We start from the raw sequence: 18,548 nt of genomic DNA, 5'->3' as shown, positions 1-18,548 counted from the left end.
TGATATCATACAAGTCAGAGTTTCCATCTCATCTACCCTCAAACGTGCATTTAAACTGCCTCCAAATCTACACAAACTGATGAAAAACCCTACTTTCATTAACAAGTAAAAACAATCTTTCACTAGGCTCTGTGCCCATCAAGGAGCATATTACCATGATGGACTATTATTTTTTAAATTAGATACAACCTATTTTGACCCTACAAAAATATGGATATTAAGTATAACAGCTTAGAAACTAAATTGATTATAAAAGCAACTGTGTGAAGACGTATGTGAAAATTCTCAAAAACCTAAAAAATCTCTGATGAATAAAGAAAAAAAAAGAAGCATCTAATTTTAATTGTAAGATTGAAAAATCTAAAATTTAGATTGCGAAGGCAAAATTCAGAGAAAAACTGGACACATTATTTGGGAATGACTGATTCAACTTATGAAACTGATCAAGTAGAATTATATTGGATTATTTCTATTGTTTGTCCTTCATCAATAGCATCACAAGATCTCTACTGAAAGAAAATCAAGCAGTAGAGCTACCCTTTATTTTTAAAAAAAAAGGTAATTAAATTTAGACCTAAAGCTACCTAACCTTACCACTTCACAGACAGATCAAGACTGAAACTTTGGAGGAAAATTCGGAAAATTCTGGTCTTCTAAAAAATTGTCTGGATACTGAATTTTGAAATATGTAACATACATATCTTAACAATTCCAATTTCTGCTAGTCTACAAATAAATGCATGTTTATTTATACAGTACCTTTATATCATCTTGTACTCTAAAGAGGGTTTCCCAAATTTCTGGAAGTTTATCAATGATGTCATCTAGGGGTCTTCCTCTTAATAAATCATTCAGAGCTAAGCAGCTGAAAATAAACAATTTGGTTTCAAATATATGATCAAAAAAGCTCAGTCTTTTACTACAAAATATTCATATAAGAATACGGTTTCTGCCTATATGTGTACTCTTAACCCCTTTACTCCAAGATAGGTATGCGTACTCTCCCTGTGATGCCTGATATACCACAGGCATAAGGCATTTACAACCATCAAATGTCTGTGTCCCGCAACTATAATACAATCTCTTTCAGATGACATGTCATCATTTTTTACTTAGCAGTACACTTCAGAGCCTAGCACACACTACCAAGCACGTGGCAGACACTGAGTAGACCTAAATTATTTACGGATAAATAAATGCTACCCTACAAAGTTATGAGACTATATAAACGTACCCTGATGTCTAATTTAACAAGTGATCGTCTACTTTAATCAGGCTGGCCAAAAAGTTCGTTCAGGTTTTTCAGTATGGTGGCATGGAAAAATCTGAACAAACTTTGGCCAACCCAGTAAATCATACTTAGAAAAACTAAGACAACTTAGGAAAACCACCGGCTATAGCTTAAATGTTATTAATGATCTAACCCAACCAGAAATATGCTTTTCAGTGGTTTTAACGCATTCTTTTTGCACAAGGTATAAAACTTGGAAATTTGAAGGGGAAAAAAATGCAGTTTTTACTAGTTATATCTCCAAAAATGATACCTGGATTCTCGAACTCGCCACATATTGCTGGTTAGATTCTTAACCAAATCTTGAAGAATTTCCTTCAAATACTTATCCACCTAATGATAGTAAAAGGATAAAATTAAAAATTCAAAATCCATCAATAATCAAATGTGCATCTCTACCACACTGTTTCTATATGTAACAGGCTAAGTGTCTCTCTAGGCCTTTCAGTCCACAAGTCTCTCCCCACTTTGGTTGCTAAAAGCTGCCCAACTGATCATCTTAAAATGCAAGCACGATCTCTTATTTTCCTCAGTGTGTGATAATAAAGTCCAGTCACCCAAGTATGGATATGAAGACCTCCTGCACCTCTCTGGCTCCCACGGTCTCATGTCCTATCTCACCTCCATTCACCTCCACTTCCTGGCACATATCACCTCGAGCTCTTCTATCACCTCCTTGCCTGGCTAACTTCTATTTCTCCAAGATTCAAATCAGGCATCACCTTCACAGACAAGAACCATCTATCCTGCCCCATACGCCCACGGCACCTGCTTAAGAGCATCATATCAGCCGGCACAGTCACGGTCCTGCCCCTTCACACTGAGACCCCAAGGGCAGGGACAGCATCGCACTTGTGTTTGCCTCCCTGGTACCTTGCACAGTGTCTGGCACATGAAGAAGGATCTGACTGTTCAGAATGAAGATGAATTTAATCTTTTAGCTTTGCCATACACTTCTCCATTTGATAATAACAACACACTGATAGCAGATTGACTTTGACTGATTCAAAACTGGGAATGGAATATGACAAGGCTGTATATCATTACCCTGCTTATTTAACTTATATGCAGAGTACATCATGTGAAATGCCAGGCTGGATGAATCACGAGCTAGAATCAAGACTGCTGGGGGAAATATCAGTAACCTCAGATATGCAGATGACACCACCCTAATGGCAGAAAGTGAAGAGGAACTAAAGAGCCTCTTGATGAAGGTAAAAGAGGTGAGTGAAAAAGCTGGCTTGAAACTCAACATTCAAAAAACTAAGATCATGGCAACCAGTCCCCTCACTTCATGGCAAAAAAGAAGAGGGAAAAAGCAGAAGCAATGACAGATTTTATTTCCTTGAGCTCCAAAGTCACTGTGGATGGTGACCGCAGCCATGAAATTAAAAGACACTTGCTCCTTGGAAGGAAAGCTATGACAAATCTAGACAGCATACTAAAAAGCAGAGATTATCACTTTGCAAACATCAGTCAGTATACTCAAAGCTATGGTTTTTCCAGTAGTCATGTACAGATGTGAGAGTTGGACCATATAGAAGGCAAACCACCCAAGAATTGATGCTTTCAAATTGTGCTGCTGGAGAAGATTCTTGAGAGTCCCTTGGACAGCAAGGAGACTAAACCAGTCAATCCTAAAGGATATCAACCCTGAATATTCATTGGAACGACTGGTGCTGAAGCTGAAGCTCCAAAACTTTGGCCACCTGATATGAAGAGCCGATTCACTGAAAAAGACCCTGATGCGGGGAAGGCAGAAAGAGGAGGAGGCAGGAGAGAATGAGATGGTTAGATAGCATCACTGACTCAACGGACACAAATCTGAGCAAACTCTGGAAGAAAGTAAAGGAGAGAGGAGCCTGGCACGCTGCAGTCTGTGCGGTCGCAGAGTCGGACAGGACTTAGCAACTAAACAACAATAACAGAACTTCAAAACTTATGGCTTTTCCACTTTTACTCTCATAGGTAAGAGAGGTTTTGTTATCCTCACTGATATGCAAGAAAACCAAGAGAGGAAGGGAATAATTCATCTAAGAGTAAAGAAACTGATGCCTTTCTAAGCCCATGTCTCTAGACAGCCTCCAGTGATCTCATCCACATCTGTGGCTTTACCTTCCACGCACAGAGATGACACTCACATCTCAAGAGCCTCGGCCTGGGCCCTGAACTCAGCCTACGTGATCTCGGCTGACTCATCTGTACCAAGCACTCTCCTAGAGCAAACAGAACTCGTTGAACCCTCAGAGGGAAACCCTCCAGTGCCTTCCAGCACCAGACCAGAGAGAGAGGAACGGGCCACATCGTGCTTAGGGGTGGAAAGACACGGTAAGGGTCGTGGGGTTTGTTTAACTCAACTAGGATTTGCTATATGACACAGGGAGCTCAACTCAGTGCTCCTTGACAACCTAGAGAGGTGGGAAGGGATGGGAGGTAGGAGGACGTTTCAAGAGGGAGGGGACATATGTTTACCTATGGCTGATCTATGCTGCTGGCAGGAGAAACCAGCACAATCTTGTAAACTAATTACCCTCCAACTGAAAATAAATTAAAAAAAATTTTTTAAGAAATACAAAACAGAAAAAAAGAACAACTAGACAGGAGATCAACAGCATGATAAACTACCTAGATCCAACAGACGTTTATGGAACATTTTCTTTTCAATAACAGCAGACTGCAAATTCTTCTGAAGTATACATGGAACATTCTCCAGGGTCACTATTTGCAAGGTCATGAAATGTTTCAAAACATTTAAAAGGATTGAAATCATACAAAATGTGTTTGATCATAATGGAATAATAATAAATAATAATACATTAATAATCAATAACAGAAGGAAACTATATCATTCAACGCATGATATTTTCATGTTTTTCACATGGAATGCTCTGACCTACTCCCATCCTTGGAAAAACAGCAGCTAAAATAAAATAGTATCTGCTTGAAAAGATAAATCAATAAAAAATAAAGTGATCTAGGAAGCCACCAAAGGATCTCAACCCAAAACACAATCCAATTTGCACTTTTAAAAATCACTTTTACTGCTGGTAAGTCAATGAAGGAGGGCAAATAGAAAAGATGACAATGTATTCATTAGGGAAGAACTAGGAAAAAAAGAGAGTAGATTCAAGAAACATTTTGCAGGGAATTCCATGGCAGTCCAGTGGTTAAGACTCAGTGCTTTCACTGCCACAGGCTCAGGTTCGATTCCCGGTCAGGGAGCTAAGAGCCTGCAAACCACACTGTGAAGTCAAAAAAAAAAAAAAAAAAAAGAAAAGAAAGAAAGAAATACCTTGGAAGAAGAATGAACAGAATTTGCTCCTAGATTCAACTGAGGGTGGGATGAGACAGACAACAGCCAAGATGCTGCCCAGTTTTGCAGCTTGGGGAAATGGACATAGAAGAAGAGAGAGGGAAGGCTGTGATGGTTTTTCTTGGGCCACGTGGCATGTGGGATCTTGGTTCCCAGAACAGGGATCAAACCCGCATCCCCTGCAGTGGCAGCACAGTGTCTTAACCACTGGACCTCCGGGGAAATCCCAAGGGAAGGCCGTTTTTCTTAAGTCCTGTTCTGAACGTGTTATGTCTAACATATCTTGAAATGACATCCAAGTGACAATGTCAAGCAGGCAGTGAGATACAGCAATACAAGTCAGGAACATAAGTCGTGCCTGGGTCAGAAGATTAAGACTGGGAACGATCACAATCAAGGTGACATTTACAAGCCCTGGACCTGAGAGCTCATCTCAAAGGAGAAAGTGGAGAGAGAAAAAGGTACTCAGAGGCAAGTCCCGAGAAATCCTAGTATCTAACAATGCCAGAGAATACAAGCAGCAGCCAAACACGGTAACTGCCTGCTTCCTCGTCCACCCCGTTCTCCACCGCATCAGTGCTATCGACACAGCTTCCAGTGGTGTGGGTACACCGCCAGTTCCTCCGCCATCCACCCACTAGACATGTCATTACTTCTATTTCTGAGGTTTCAGTAAATGTTGCCATGAGCATCTTTGGTACCTTGAAAGGAGGAAGAAAGCAAAAAGATGAAAGAAAGTCTATTTGTTTAAACAAACAGGTGTACAGAGGAGAAAGGAAGGTAAGCCTGGGTTTACACCCCGCCTGTAACCTGGGACAAGCGTTCACAGATACTTGCCATTGACTTGTCAGTGACCAGTGCGTTCCAAATACTTGTCATGGCCTGTCGAATGCCAAGGTTGGGATCAAACTGGTAACGATAAAGACGCGGAACTAGCTGAGGCAGGAAAGGAGCCAGCTGTTCTCCAGCTCTGGTAGCAATTACATTAAAACCAAAAGCAGCACCCTAAAAAGACAGTAGCAAGGTGAAGTGGCTCAGACACACCTATTGCAATAAAATATTAACACATTAAATACCACACAAGTTCCCCTCCTAGCCTTGTCCCTGAAGACATCCTGATTTACCAAGTGTCCAGTATCAACACTATACCAGCTCTGGGGTGGGACGGAGCTCTCTCACCACAGACGTGTACAAAACACTGCGTTATCAATTGTCACCGTCTGCCAGTGAGGCAGGTTTGATTTGAAGGGAAGAAAAAAAAATAAAACTGTTGGGAAACAGCCACTTACCTTCCTCGAGTTCCACATCGCATGATGGTTGGCTAGATTCATAAATTTATACACCAGATCCGGCTGACTAAGATCACTTGCCAGAGAACAGAGCTCCTTATAAGTAGAGAGGCCCTGGCTTGAAAACAAGAACCAAAAAGTACACAGTAATGTATTTCTCTACCTCCAGTCTAACAAAAATTACACTACCAATATTACTAGACATTTTAAAATTACATTTTCACTAAATTTCCAATATTGAGTTATCTCTTTACCACATAGGCAGAGAACCAGGGTGAAGAGAAACTAAGAAGTCGCCTAATTCAGTTCTCAACAACAGCTGGTGAATGACCTAAGGTACACACGATGCCCGTGCGGGTGGAGCCCTCGTCACCTCTGAGGCAGCGATAATCCTTCAGTACACTGTGCACCAAAGTCTGTGGATCCTGACAGAGCCGTCTAAAGACAACTTCTGTCTTCCTTACGTCTTTTCTAAGCTAGAGTGATAAGAACTTTTTTGAATCGCCCTCCCAGTCCAGTCCTGGGCTCCTTGATGGGTCAGGACCTCGTAAATGTGGGCAGCAGTTCAGCTCCTTCTTGGCTCCTGGCCGCGTCCTGCCCCCTTACTCCCCAGGTGAGGACCCCGGGGTCCCCTTCAATCAATTCCAGCACACAGAGTTCCATCTCAGTCTGGTTTCCAGGAAACTGAATCTAAAAACCTATGCTTTTTCTTTGAAGGGTCTTCTTCCGCTAACACACACTTCCCACAAAGCTGGAAATCAACTTGGTGAGCGTCCTCTCCACTGGACAGAAGGCGTCTCCAATGATGGGTGGATTTGGCACACTTACCCATCAGGGGTTTTGCCAAGGCTTCCTCCCTGAAACACCACTGTCTCTCCGGAAACTTCATGTTTAGCTCTAAACGAAAACAACAGCAAGAATTTACATGAGCCTCAAAATTTTCATACTGCCATTCAACTAATGTAAACATTTCAGCTGTAAACTGATAAAATCAACTCCTTATTAAGTATCTACAGTGAGCAAGATGTAAAAGCCAACTCGCCCTTCCCATTAGCCTGAGAATTCTGTAAAATAAAGTCTAGGAAGAACAAATAGATTCTCTTCACAGATCAGACTGTGCGGGATATGCAAGTCCTCTTTCCTGTCTTCATTTCCATTTAGCCAATCATAATTATGGTACTTCTGTAATCCAATGCTTTACCTGTCCCGAGATCATTCAGTTTTCAAAGCCTGAGTTATTGGCATGTTTGTAAATAGTAATTGAGTTTACTTTCTACACAGTATACACTGGATAATTAAACTGCTGTCCACAGCGTAGCAGGTGACGACTTGCAATTTAGAAAAGGCTTAATAAACAGGAAAACCAAAAGCTGAACTTCCCTTCTTTCACTGCGTATTCTTGGTATGTACAAAGCTTGCCCTGCGTGTTCAAATCTGAAGTTTCCAAGTTCACTGTACCTTTTGCCAGTCATCAGTGTTTCTACAAGAGTGGAAACCAATTCCTGTTGGTCTTGTTCATTGCCCAATTCATACACCAACCCAAGGCCTTTTGAGGCAACATCCTGGCTCAGTTCTACACAAAAGTCAGACAAAACAATATTCTTTTAAGAAAAATTTGTTCTCCAGCCATCAAGTGAAAAAAACTTTAATAAACCTATAACATTAACCAAAAATGATATCAAAGCAAAGATATGAAAACACCATCAACCTATTTTGTTAAAAAAATGTATTAAATCATCTGAGTGGACAGGACACCAGCCAAGTCCCTTAAATGAGAACTGCATTCACACAATATCCAACTCACAAATCAAGCCAACCCTGCTGGGCCTCAGTGGGCAGTGCGCAGTGACCAACGGTCAGCGGATGCAAGGTGCACACACGAGACGTAATCCATTTCAGGAGAACCCACGGGTAATTTTTAAATGAAAGCTCAATATTATATCACATGTTTAAAACAATTTATAAAACAAAGCTACTATTTAAATATCTAACACATATATTTGCACCCTCTCCTAGCTTAAATCACAAAGGGAAAAAATGAATCCTAAGTAGGAGAAAGCTATTATTAGTAGAAGCTACGAACGTTAAAGATAGCCTCGGCTCCACTTTCAAATGCAAAACTGATCTAACGAATAAATGATTCATTAATGAATAAAATGGATGGGCTTCTCAGGTGGCGCTATAGTAAAGAACCTGCCTGCCAATGCAGGAGACATAAGAGATGCAAGGGATGTGGGTTTGATCCCTGAGTCAGGAAAATACCTTGGAGGAGGGCATGGCAACCCACTCCAGTATTCTCGCCTGGAGAATACCATGAGCAGGGGAGCTTGGCAGGCTACAGTACATGGGGTTGCAAAAAGTTGGACACAGCAGAGCAATTAACACACACAATGAATAAGTACGTAAGAATCAAGTTTCCTGTAGCCTTCTCTTATGGTCATAATCTAGATTTTTCAAAATTTACAATACAAGTTTAAAGAAGTTTGGAAATCAAATATTTACCAATAACTTACCATCATTTTCTGACAGAACAGAAACAAATGCACTCTGGATTTCTTTAAGATGAGACTGAAATAAGAAAAGAGACATTCAGAACACTGAAACTCTACCCCCTTGCGAGACTGAGAATCTTGCTCTCGGGGTCCACACCACCTGTGAAGGTGGCCAAGCTACCTGAAGGCTGTACCACTGACAGCAGTCCACTCACACAGTCCAAACCTCCCCGTCCCCCCACTTCCTCTGGCTTTACCCCTTCAGGTTAAGAATCATCCTCCAGTGCATATACACCAGGGATCAGCCTTCATTCCTTCACGTGTAGCTTACTTCACAGTATCTGTTACTGGTTAACGGCCCTTACCCCATACATTTCCCTCCGACACCTATTATAAATATTTCATAAACAGCCTGCAGCAGAGCTGCATCGCGCTTGGAGATGGCCTACCTTCACTTCACTGTGGGTACTGAGCTTCCTCACAAGGGAAAGGAGCCAGATGCACGCTGCTTGCCTCACATGTGGGTTGGGACTGACGATGTGTTTATTTAAAATCACATCCAGCACCCAGGGGACCACATCATTAACTTTGGCTCCTAGGGGAAAGAAAAGAATGACAAGAAGCAAATTAAAATAACTGAACAGAGCTTCTGAAAAAAATATCAAATGTTAATCAACATTTACTCAACAGAACAATCCTACAACATATTAATATCTAAACAAATAAGGTGCTTAAATAAATTGCTGAAGGAACTGATAATCATTCACTTCAGAACCCAGCATAAACTAAATAACCTTTCAAAGGTACTCAGACACCCCTAGTTTCCTAGAATGAAAAATTATCACCAACATGGGGGAGGTTAGGCATATGCAGTGGTGGAGGGTGTGGAAAACCTCTGCGCCTTCCTCTTCATTATGCTCTGAACCGAAAAAAACTTGTCTAAGACACTATCTTAATTTTTTTAATATCCGTATGATTAATGTAATTTTACTCATTTAAATCATGACTGCAGGAGAAAAAAGTTATTTCCCTTCCTTCATATTCACTTTTGAACCTTAACTGCACATTAAGTTTTTAAAATAAATGGGTTTTTTTGTTTTTAAATTTTTATTGGGGTATAGTTAATTTACAATGTTGTGTTAATTTTGCCTTAATTTTCATGATCCCCATTTTCTCTGGTGTCAGCAATTTTTCTTTCTCTGCCGTATCCTTCCCATCTCCCACCTAAAAACTAACACGAAAACCAACCTCTATTACCCTCGCCTTCCTCCTCCAGCTACTACACCGCTGTTCTCCTTCCCTATCCCTCCAGAGCTCCCCAAGCTCAGCACTACTGAGGCTGGCAGGATCAGCCTCAGCGGGACCTCTGGCTATGGACAGCCATCCTGTGCCCGGAGGATGTTCACAGCATACAGGAGATGTGAAGTCACTCTATCTGTAACGTGCAGTCAGAAAGTGCACATTCCTTCACCTACACAGTCACTAAAAGCCAGAGCAACTCAGTGGAGAGACGTACCTGCAGCATGATTGGCACTGTGTGATAACGAATCAGGGGTGGGCTTCCCTGGGGGTAAACAATCTGCTTGCCAATGCAGGAGACACAGGTTCAACCCCCTGGTCTGAGAAGATTCCACTTGTCAAGGAGCAATTAAGCCCAGGAGCCTTACTGAGCCTGTGCTCTGGAGCCCACATGCCCCGACTCCTGAAGCCCAAGGACCCTAGAGCCTGTGTTCCACACAAGAGAAGCCACCACACTGAGAAGCCCAACACTGCAACTAGAGAAGAGCCCCTGCTTGCCACCAACTAGAGAAAAGTCCACACGCAGCAACAAAGACCCAGCACAGCCAAGAAAAAATAAATAATATTACTGATGCAGGGGGTAGGATGCGGGAGGGCAGTAAGGCTCCAGAGGGAGGGATGTATGTCTAATTATGGCTGATTTGCATTCCTAAACAGCAGAAACCAACACAACATTATAAAGCAGTTTTCATCCAATTAAAAAATCAATTAAAAAGGAAAATTACAAAAAAAAAAAAAAGAATCGGGGCACACAAAACTTGGGAGATTGCTAGGCCTTGACCTCTGACACTGGCTAAACACCCCAAGGAATCCTCATGGACAGAGCACAGGTTTGAAGGGAATCGACAGCTAACTCCTTGGCCTCCTTGCCAGAGGACTAAAGAAAGTTCTTGCTCATTTTGTGCTCCGTCTCCTTTAACCAGCTATCTTTCTTGACTGAGCCGAACTCAGAAGACATATACGATTATTGGAAAAAGAGTCAAAAAAAAAAAATGGAACGTATATATTTTTTCCTCTGGCTTCAGAGGTGGTAACAAGAACAGAAGAGAGTTACGTGGTGGGAATAAACGCATCAATTGACTACAAGGTACCGGCGGGGGGCGTATACTCCTCCTCGGTCACCAGCCAGGCATCCCGGGCAGCCACAGAACTAGTCCCTGTCGCGGCACTGGTGATGGCTTCACCGATGGTGAACTGCAGTTCTATTTGCTTGGCCTGCAATGAAGGGGACAGAAGCCAGGGGTCAGAGGGAACATTTTAAAAACATCCATTTCCATAAAAAGGCCGCTTACTGGTCTTGTTTCTCAGCGTGCTTTGTTTGTTTCCACTCTTGCCTGGAACGCTCTAACAGGACAGTTGGAAAGTGGGGCAGGGTGAGGGAACAGAGCGCCCAAGAAGGACTTGAGGATCTTTTCCCAAGTCCACGTTGCACTTTTCACCTAAGCAGAGAACCAATAAGCGATTTTTAATCTTTGGAAGACTGGAATCATTCACTTGGGGAGAAGGGACAGACTGCAAAGCCATACACATCTCGAGGGAAATTCTGTCTCTCATCAGTTAAGTTTAACAGCACTAAACTCTGAGCCTCAACGTCGTTTGTAACATGAGTATAAATAATACCATCACCCACCTCATTCAGGCCATAGGGATTAAACAAGGTTAATGTACAAACGGCGACTAGTAGACACCTGATTGGTAGTAATTGTACAATAACATTGGCCTTTATCACTGACAGACATCTCCTCTCTGTACACTTAAATTACATGACATCTGCAAGATCCTCTCAAATGGTTGTCAGGGCTTCCCTGGTAGCTCAGTCGGTAAAGAATCTGCCTGCAGTGCAGGGGACCCGGATTAGATCCCTGGATTGGGAAGATCCCCTGGAGAAGGGAATGGCAACCCACTTCAGTACTTTTGCCTGCAATGGACAGAGGAGCCTGGTGGGCTACAGTTCTCGGGGCCACAGAGAGTCAGAACAACTGAGAGACTAACAGACAGACACACACACACCTCGAGGCTGCGAAGAGTCAGAAACAACTAAGAGACTCACTCACACTCACACACACACACACACACACACACAGGGCCGTGAAGAGTCAGAAACGACTGAGACTCACAGACACACAGACACATGCTCTACCAGCCAAGGGCTTTAGGCTTGTAAGGCATCAGGTGCTGACACCTCACGCCTCCTTCTCTGAGGAAGAATGACCCAAGGGCTTTGGTCTTACAGCCTTCCTGGTCAAAAGCTTCTCTTGGCAACTCTAAGCTGAGAAAAGCTATCTCAGCACAGAGGATCTCATAATAGGGGTTCATTTTATATGCCTGTTTTTACACGTTCACATGTTAATACAATGTAGTTGGCACTACAAACAAAAACAAAACTCCCTAACTCCATCTGTGAAGATGATATGTAGACTTTTAACTATTCTAGAAATAAAGAGTGGCTGAATAGAGATCATTACATTATTATTCTCTCTACTTTGGTGCATGTCTGAAATTTTCCATAATAAAAAGTCAAAAGAAAAAACAACCACAAAAAACCTTTAGAACTCTGTCCTAGCTGACTGTGAAGATATTTTGCTTCTGGTTCTTGCTCTTTTTTTTTTAAATCCTTTACTCTCTCCAGCATATTTCAAGCTGTTCATATTTCTAAATTTCTAAACTCTTATAATGTCCTCAGTAGCAAGTTAAGAATCGAGACAAACCATTTATTTATATAAAACTGGAAGAAACCCATCTATATCACAGATTTAAAAAAAGAAAAAGGATGAGAAACCAGACATCACAAACTTTTCCCCAAGAGATTACAATGTCAGTGATATCCAGGGAGAATCTGACATGAGTTTAATTTCTTGTCAAAAAATTTCACCTCAAAAATACTTCATCGAGACTCTACCAATCACACCGCCTGGCCCCAGTTTTATGGGCTGCAGGGTTACAAAACAAACTCTGCCTTCAGTCTAGTGGGCAATTAGAAACTGTGATAAATGTGAAGAAAAATATGGAGAGGCAAGAAAGCACAGAGAACTAACGAATCTACCCTCGTGTGAAGGGCCAGGGGAGTTTTCCAAAGAGGTACAGCAACAACCTGAGAAAGAAGAAGTAAATAAGGGTCTTTCAGAAGCTCAGAACAAAGACAGACAAAGAGGCCGGTGAAGAAAAATGTGAGTAAGTGAAAAGAACCGAAGCCTGATTGGGGCCAATTGTGTTGAGTCACTGATCACACTGGCTAGCAGCTGTCTACTTGGAGGTCTTCTCCACCACACTGGACGTTTATCTAGAAGACATCAGACTCAAGAGCAACCAGAACACCAGCACCTACTCCCCACAGCCAGCTGACTGGGTGTATTTCCCCTTCTACTCACCCTGCACCACACTTTACAGAACAAATCATGAGATAGGGACTTCCCCGCACAGGTGACTCAATCAATGCGATGTCTAGCACAGCCCACAGCTGGTACTCAGTAAGCACTTGGTGAATGAATGAATAAAAGTCTCATTTTAAAACCTCACAACATGCAAAATTCCAACAATAAAAAAATGCCTTTTGTCTGAATGACTTAACAATCAGATAGCAATATAAATACCTCCACAGAATCCATCAGACCTTGCAAGAGGAGCTTCTGGTGAGGAAAATCTCCATCGCCAACTGGAAAATACCCCAGTGTTTGGATAGCTCTTTCTTTCATCTGGAAGAACAGAGAAATTTTTTTTTTAATGAACTATATAACAACTTGGCCCCAGAAAAAGTCTTCTGGGAGAAAAATGAGAAGGTAGGGTGGAGGAGTCTGTCTAACTAAATGCATCAGTGTTTTTTTTTTAAGCATTCAATTTTACAGAATTATGTATATAATACACTGGAGGTTGAAAGACACGAAACTAAGTTTATTAAGGGTCCACCACTACAAAAGAAGGAAGCACAGTCTTTAGCTCAGTACCCTACAAACCAGAACAGTTATAAATGTAGACTCTGGGCCCAGAAGAACCTAAGATCAGGTCACAGCTAGACCATTTTTAGTAGCCTTTGAGGCTGTGTGACCTCAGGCAAGTTACTTCACTTTTCTGAATTTTCCTCCTCTGGGAAAACAGAGATGACAAGCATACCTACTCCACTAGGCCTGAGGATTCAGTTAACAAAAGCATGTGAAGCACTCAGCATATGCTTGGATGGTAATGACTAGCTAATAGCAGCCAATAAAAATTACATTGCGATCTTCTCGGTAAGTTTTAAAAAATAGCTAGATTGAGAATAAGATTACATATTTATTAAACTTGTAGTAAACTGAGTTTTTCTGTTCATTAAATCATCTTACATTTCAACACTGAGGTACTCTTATTCCAAAGAAAAATTTTAAAGTCTGTGAAGGTTTTTATCTAAAATTAAAATACTATAAAGATCCTCTGGGCTTCCCTGGTAGCTCAGACAGTGAAGAAACTGCCCAAAATGTAGGAGACCTGGGTTCGATCCCTTAGTTGGGAAGATGCCCTGGAGAAGGAAATGGCAACCCATTCCCGTATTCTGGCCTGGAGAATCCCATGGACAGAGGAGCCTGGTGGGCTACAGTCCATGGGGTTGCAGAGTCAGACACGACTGAGTGACTTTCACATTCACATTCCAAGGTCCTTTTCCTCAGAGATGACTCACACTGCTTACTAATGCCCAAACTTATTAAAACCCACCTGGTTATAAGGAGGCTAAGATTTAGATCTGGTCTGAAATTATAAAAATCATATAACTATTTAACACTTTATTACCTACCTTTTGCATGACAGAAGAATAAACTTGATGCATTTAATCTTTACCCAAATCTTAACAAGTTATGGGCCTTAATTGGAGTAACTGAGTCAAAAGGGCACACATATCAAGGCTATATACAAATCACCCACAACTCAAAGTTAAACAGTTTTTAGAAGAGAAGGGTAAAAGTAAGAGACATGCCTTATTTGTTTCTTTACTGGAGGGTATTCTGTTTAGCAGGCTTTCCACAAGATGCAGCTTGGTAAAGCCCGACCCCTCACTGGGGACTGGGAGGGGACCATTTCTGCCAATTTCCCCCAGGGCTGTACAGGCAGCAATCGCCAAGAGAGGGGAGGTACTATCCAAAAATGAGCCTGTGAACACATTTACACAGAAGAGAATTATACTTTATCACCCTTGGAATACAAAGCAACCAGAGACGTAATTGAGATTTTCTTAAAGACAGCAAATAAAAATCAAAGTCTACAATATATTCTAGTTGATAATTTGTTATCATTTCTTTAGTAATAAAACACCACAGAGTGGGGTCCTTTTTTGACATTTAAATTTTTTCCCATAATGGAATCACCTCTGTTAAACAGAAACAAATAGAAAAAATATATGGAAAAATGGGAATACCTTCAGTGTTATTAAAAACAGAATTTATTTAACATCAAGATTTTGTGAAAAAGCTTGCGTGTTTAGAGTGCAATACTATAAAAAGAAATTAAAATGTTACAATAAATTTTAACCTCATTCAAAATCTTGTAACCTGTTTATGCTGACATCCACATCAGCATAAACACGTTAATTACCAATAGTTTCTGTGGCACTCTGAATGAGCTCCTCTTGTTCGGGCAGGAAATCAGCATGTGTCTCCACGTTTGGCTGCTCTGCCATTTTCATTTTCTTCTTAGCCAAATATCTTCCTACTGTGAATCCCAGTGCAAGCAAGGATCCGTGCTGTATCTCCGGGCTCTGGATTTAACAACACAACAGCATATGTCTTGTCTCCCTCTCACACGTGTGTGAATGCACTGCAATAACTGTGTTTATCACAGTCATCTCCCCCATAAAACACAAGGCCAAAGAATAAAGTGATCATGGGAGGCTCCATGGGATGTTAATAAATCAGCTAGCGAACAAGAGAAACCTAGAGTTTCAAACACAGAGAATTCTGAGAAGTTGAGTTTATATTTGGATTCCCTAATCCCATACTTCAATTCTGGTGAGGTGACTCCCTCAATGCTCTCTGATAAGCACACATGCTTTCTTCTCCCTTATAACACTTACATAACTATGCCATCATAATTTCCAAGCATGATTTTTCCCCTACTGCCAACAAAATACAACGAACTAGAGCCTATTTCTAATTGCAAAAACCTCCAAACACGGCAGGCAATAGAATATTTGAAAGCACATGACTTCAACAGTGTTTCCTGATGGGACAGGTACAAAGAGAGGTGACAGGAGATGGGGAAGAAAAAAGGAACCAGCATTTCTGAGCACCAAGTACTACTAGAGCTTCTCGTGTATCTACTCCCCATTCTCGTCGTAGCACCGAAAACCGTGCCTGTGAGACACAGGGCACGCAAACTTGTCGACTGGACTGACTGGATCCATGTGCTATCTATCTCATTTCACCTTTACCATCTTAAAAGCAAGCAATTTATGCATTCATTTTACAAATGAGAACATAGAAAAAATATATTAGATGCTTTTGTAAAACCTCTATTTCACACACACACACACACACACACACACACAAAGATAAAGGCAAAACTGATCACATACATGATTGTCCTTCGTAGTCTTTATCAGCTGTTCTATCATTGACTTCAGCTCATTTCCCGACACTGTAGATACTACCACGGAATAAAACAAGGCTGCCAGTTCACGCATCTCTTCTTTACTGCTATTCATCAGACTCTGAGCAAAATAGAAAGAAATATGTACATGATAAAGGATCATCTCCCTGCTGACAACTTCTAACGTTTAAAGTTAAAAGAATACATGATACATTACAATGTTCAAGTTACTGGTATTTTTGAGAAAAGGACACAACCTATTATTTAAAAACAAAATAAAGCCCAGCTACCCTCCCTTTCTGAAAATGAGCATTTTAGCTTTGAGGCATCTGATGGACGTGGCCCATGGGAAAGAACACGTGGTTGCAGGTGGCACCTCTGGCCACGTGGGGGCGCCCTTGCACCATCCCTGCCCTCTGGACCACAAGGGCACTCATTCTCCCTTCTGGCAAGTTCCTGCACTTCCCTAGGTCCTTAGCACAGAGGACCACCCCCCGCCCCGCCCCGCCCCAACCCCAATCTATTCTTTGGGAACTTCTTCCTCTTCAAGAAAGAAAGGGACCTGCATGTGCCCGAATGTCACTGCAGGATAAGGGGCCAGCAGACTTCTAATGTTACCAATTCTGAATAACAGAGTCACCGAAGGCCTGAGCTAGGCACATCCTGTCCTGAGAGGAGTGCCTTGCCTCAAAATGCACCTTCATCTTTGGAGAGCCTGTGCATGGGCCAGGAGGGGGCAGGAAGTGCCAGTGCTAAAGAACCTGCCTAAGCAGGAGACATAAGGGATGTGGGTTCGATCCCCGAGTCATGAAGATCTCCTGGAGTAGGGTATGACAGCCCACTCCAGAGTTCTTGCCTGGAGAACCCTATGAACAGAGAAGCCTGGTGGGCTACAGTCCATAGGGTCACAAAGAGTTGGACATGACTGACCACACACAGGGTAGACCAAAATATCATGCGCATTTTCATCAAAGATATAAAATATAAAACAGGTGGAATTAATATACAGCTGATCTAAAACAGAGGCTTACATGTTTTCTACAGAGAGCCAAATGATGCAGCAGTTCTACTCTGCCACTGTGTTAATAAAAGCAGTCACAACACACGGGTGTGGCTGGATTCCAGTACAATTTTATTGACGCTATCATTTCCACATGTCAGGAAATTTTACTTATCTTTTGATTCTTCCTTCAACCCTTAAGAAATGTAAACACTAGTGTTAGCTGGCAGGCCACACTAACAGGAGGCAGGACAGATGTGGTGCACAGACCGCAGGCCAATGACCCCTGATCTACAAGGCCAAGGTCTAAAATCATTTTAAAATCAGCAAATCTCCACAGAGTAAAAAATCTTTTTGAACTAGATGCAATTTCATGAGATTAGATTTTTTTAGAAAAGGGCAAAACTCACTCCTCTTGGTAAATTACATTCATGCATTCACACTTAAAAGAATCTGTACATTTTACCATAATTCACACTGTACCTTCCAAAAAGAACTGCATTATGTAGCACAAGAGGTACATAGAACTACATAAGCCAGACCTGTACTAAGACAGATTATTCATTCCACTCATCTGAAATTCAAATTTAACTGAGTATCCCGCATTTTATTTGCTAAACCTGGCAACTCCTTCAGTGTGACCATGGGAACCAAACACTCTCCAACATGGTTGGTGGAGTCTGAATTGGAACTACTCATGGCTCAGATGGTAAAGCGTCTGCCTGCAACGCAGGAGACCCGGGTTCAGTCCTTGGGTTGGGAAGATCTCCTGAAGAAGGAAATGGCACCCCACTCCAGTACCCTTGCCTGGAAAATCGCATGGACAGAGGAGCCTGTAACCCATGGACGGCAGGCTACAGTCCATGGTGTCACAAAGAGTCAGACGTGACTGAGCAAGACTTCACTTTCGCTTTCACTTTCTCATATGGAGGATGTGTGCTGTCTAGTAAAATTGCATCCATGTGTCCTCAATTCCGTTTCTGCAGAATCCAACTAAAAATACACCCACTCGTATTCAAAATGACAGACTGTTCATTGCAGCAGTCTGGAAGTACCCTAAATGACCATCAATAAGGATCTAGTGTAATTCCAACTCAATGGACATGAGTTTGAGCAAGCTCTGGAAGATGGACAGGGAAGCCTGGCGTGCTGCAGTCCTTGAGGTCGCAAAGAGTTGGACACAACTGACCGACTGAACACCAAGAATAATTCCACAGCCATAGAGTGGAAAATAAAGAAGTTGTTAAAACAAAGAGGATGTTCTCTCTACAGTCATGCAGGAAAAAGTCCATGTTCTAAAGCTAAGTGAAAGAAG

The 18,548-nt window shown here is 41.8% G+C and overlaps 1 protein-coding gene across 6 annotated transcripts in view; it reads right to left on the bottom strand.

Moving 5' to 3' along the window:
- Window positions 1-18,548, bottom strand: part of ECPAS (Ecm29 proteasome adaptor and scaffold) — a 110,365-nt gene that overhangs the window by 24,223 nt on the left and 67,594 nt on the right. For all 6 annotated transcript variants that reach the window (XR_011465034.1, XM_070375116.1, XM_070375117.1 and 3 more), the window contains 13 exons: window positions 16,220-16,354; window positions 15,241-15,403; window positions 14,627-14,799; window positions 13,275-13,376; window positions 10,776-10,899; window positions 8,835-8,980; window positions 8,407-8,461; window positions 7,352-7,466; window positions 6,722-6,790; window positions 5,894-6,011; window positions 5,442-5,609; window positions 1,545-1,624; window positions 760-865 (listed from right to left, as the gene is read on the bottom strand). Coding sequence is in view for 5 of the 6 variants with exons in the window: in XM_070375116.1 (XP_070231217.1) it covers window positions 760-865; window positions 1,545-1,624; window positions 5,442-5,609; window positions 5,894-6,011; window positions 6,722-6,790; window positions 7,352-7,466; window positions 8,407-8,461; window positions 8,835-8,980; window positions 10,776-10,899; window positions 13,275-13,376; window positions 14,627-14,799; window positions 15,241-15,403; window positions 16,220-16,354 (1,554 nt within the window). In the remaining variant the exon portion in view is untranslated. The remainder of the gene's footprint in view (window positions 1-759; window positions 866-1,544; window positions 1,625-5,441; window positions 5,610-5,893; window positions 6,012-6,721; window positions 6,791-7,351; window positions 7,467-8,406; window positions 8,462-8,834; window positions 8,981-10,775; window positions 10,900-13,274; window positions 13,377-14,626; window positions 14,800-15,240; window positions 15,404-16,219; window positions 16,355-18,548) is intronic.

This window comes from Bos mutus, chromosome 8, assembly GCF_027580195.1.
Source record: "Bos mutus isolate GX-2022 chromosome 8, NWIPB_WYAK_1.1, whole genome shotgun sequence".
Taxonomy (NCBI): Eukaryota; Metazoa; Chordata; class Mammalia; order Artiodactyla; family Bovidae; genus Bos; species Bos mutus.
The sequence above is the reverse complement of the archived record's forward strand: the minus strand, read 5'-3'. Positions and strand labels throughout refer to the sequence as shown.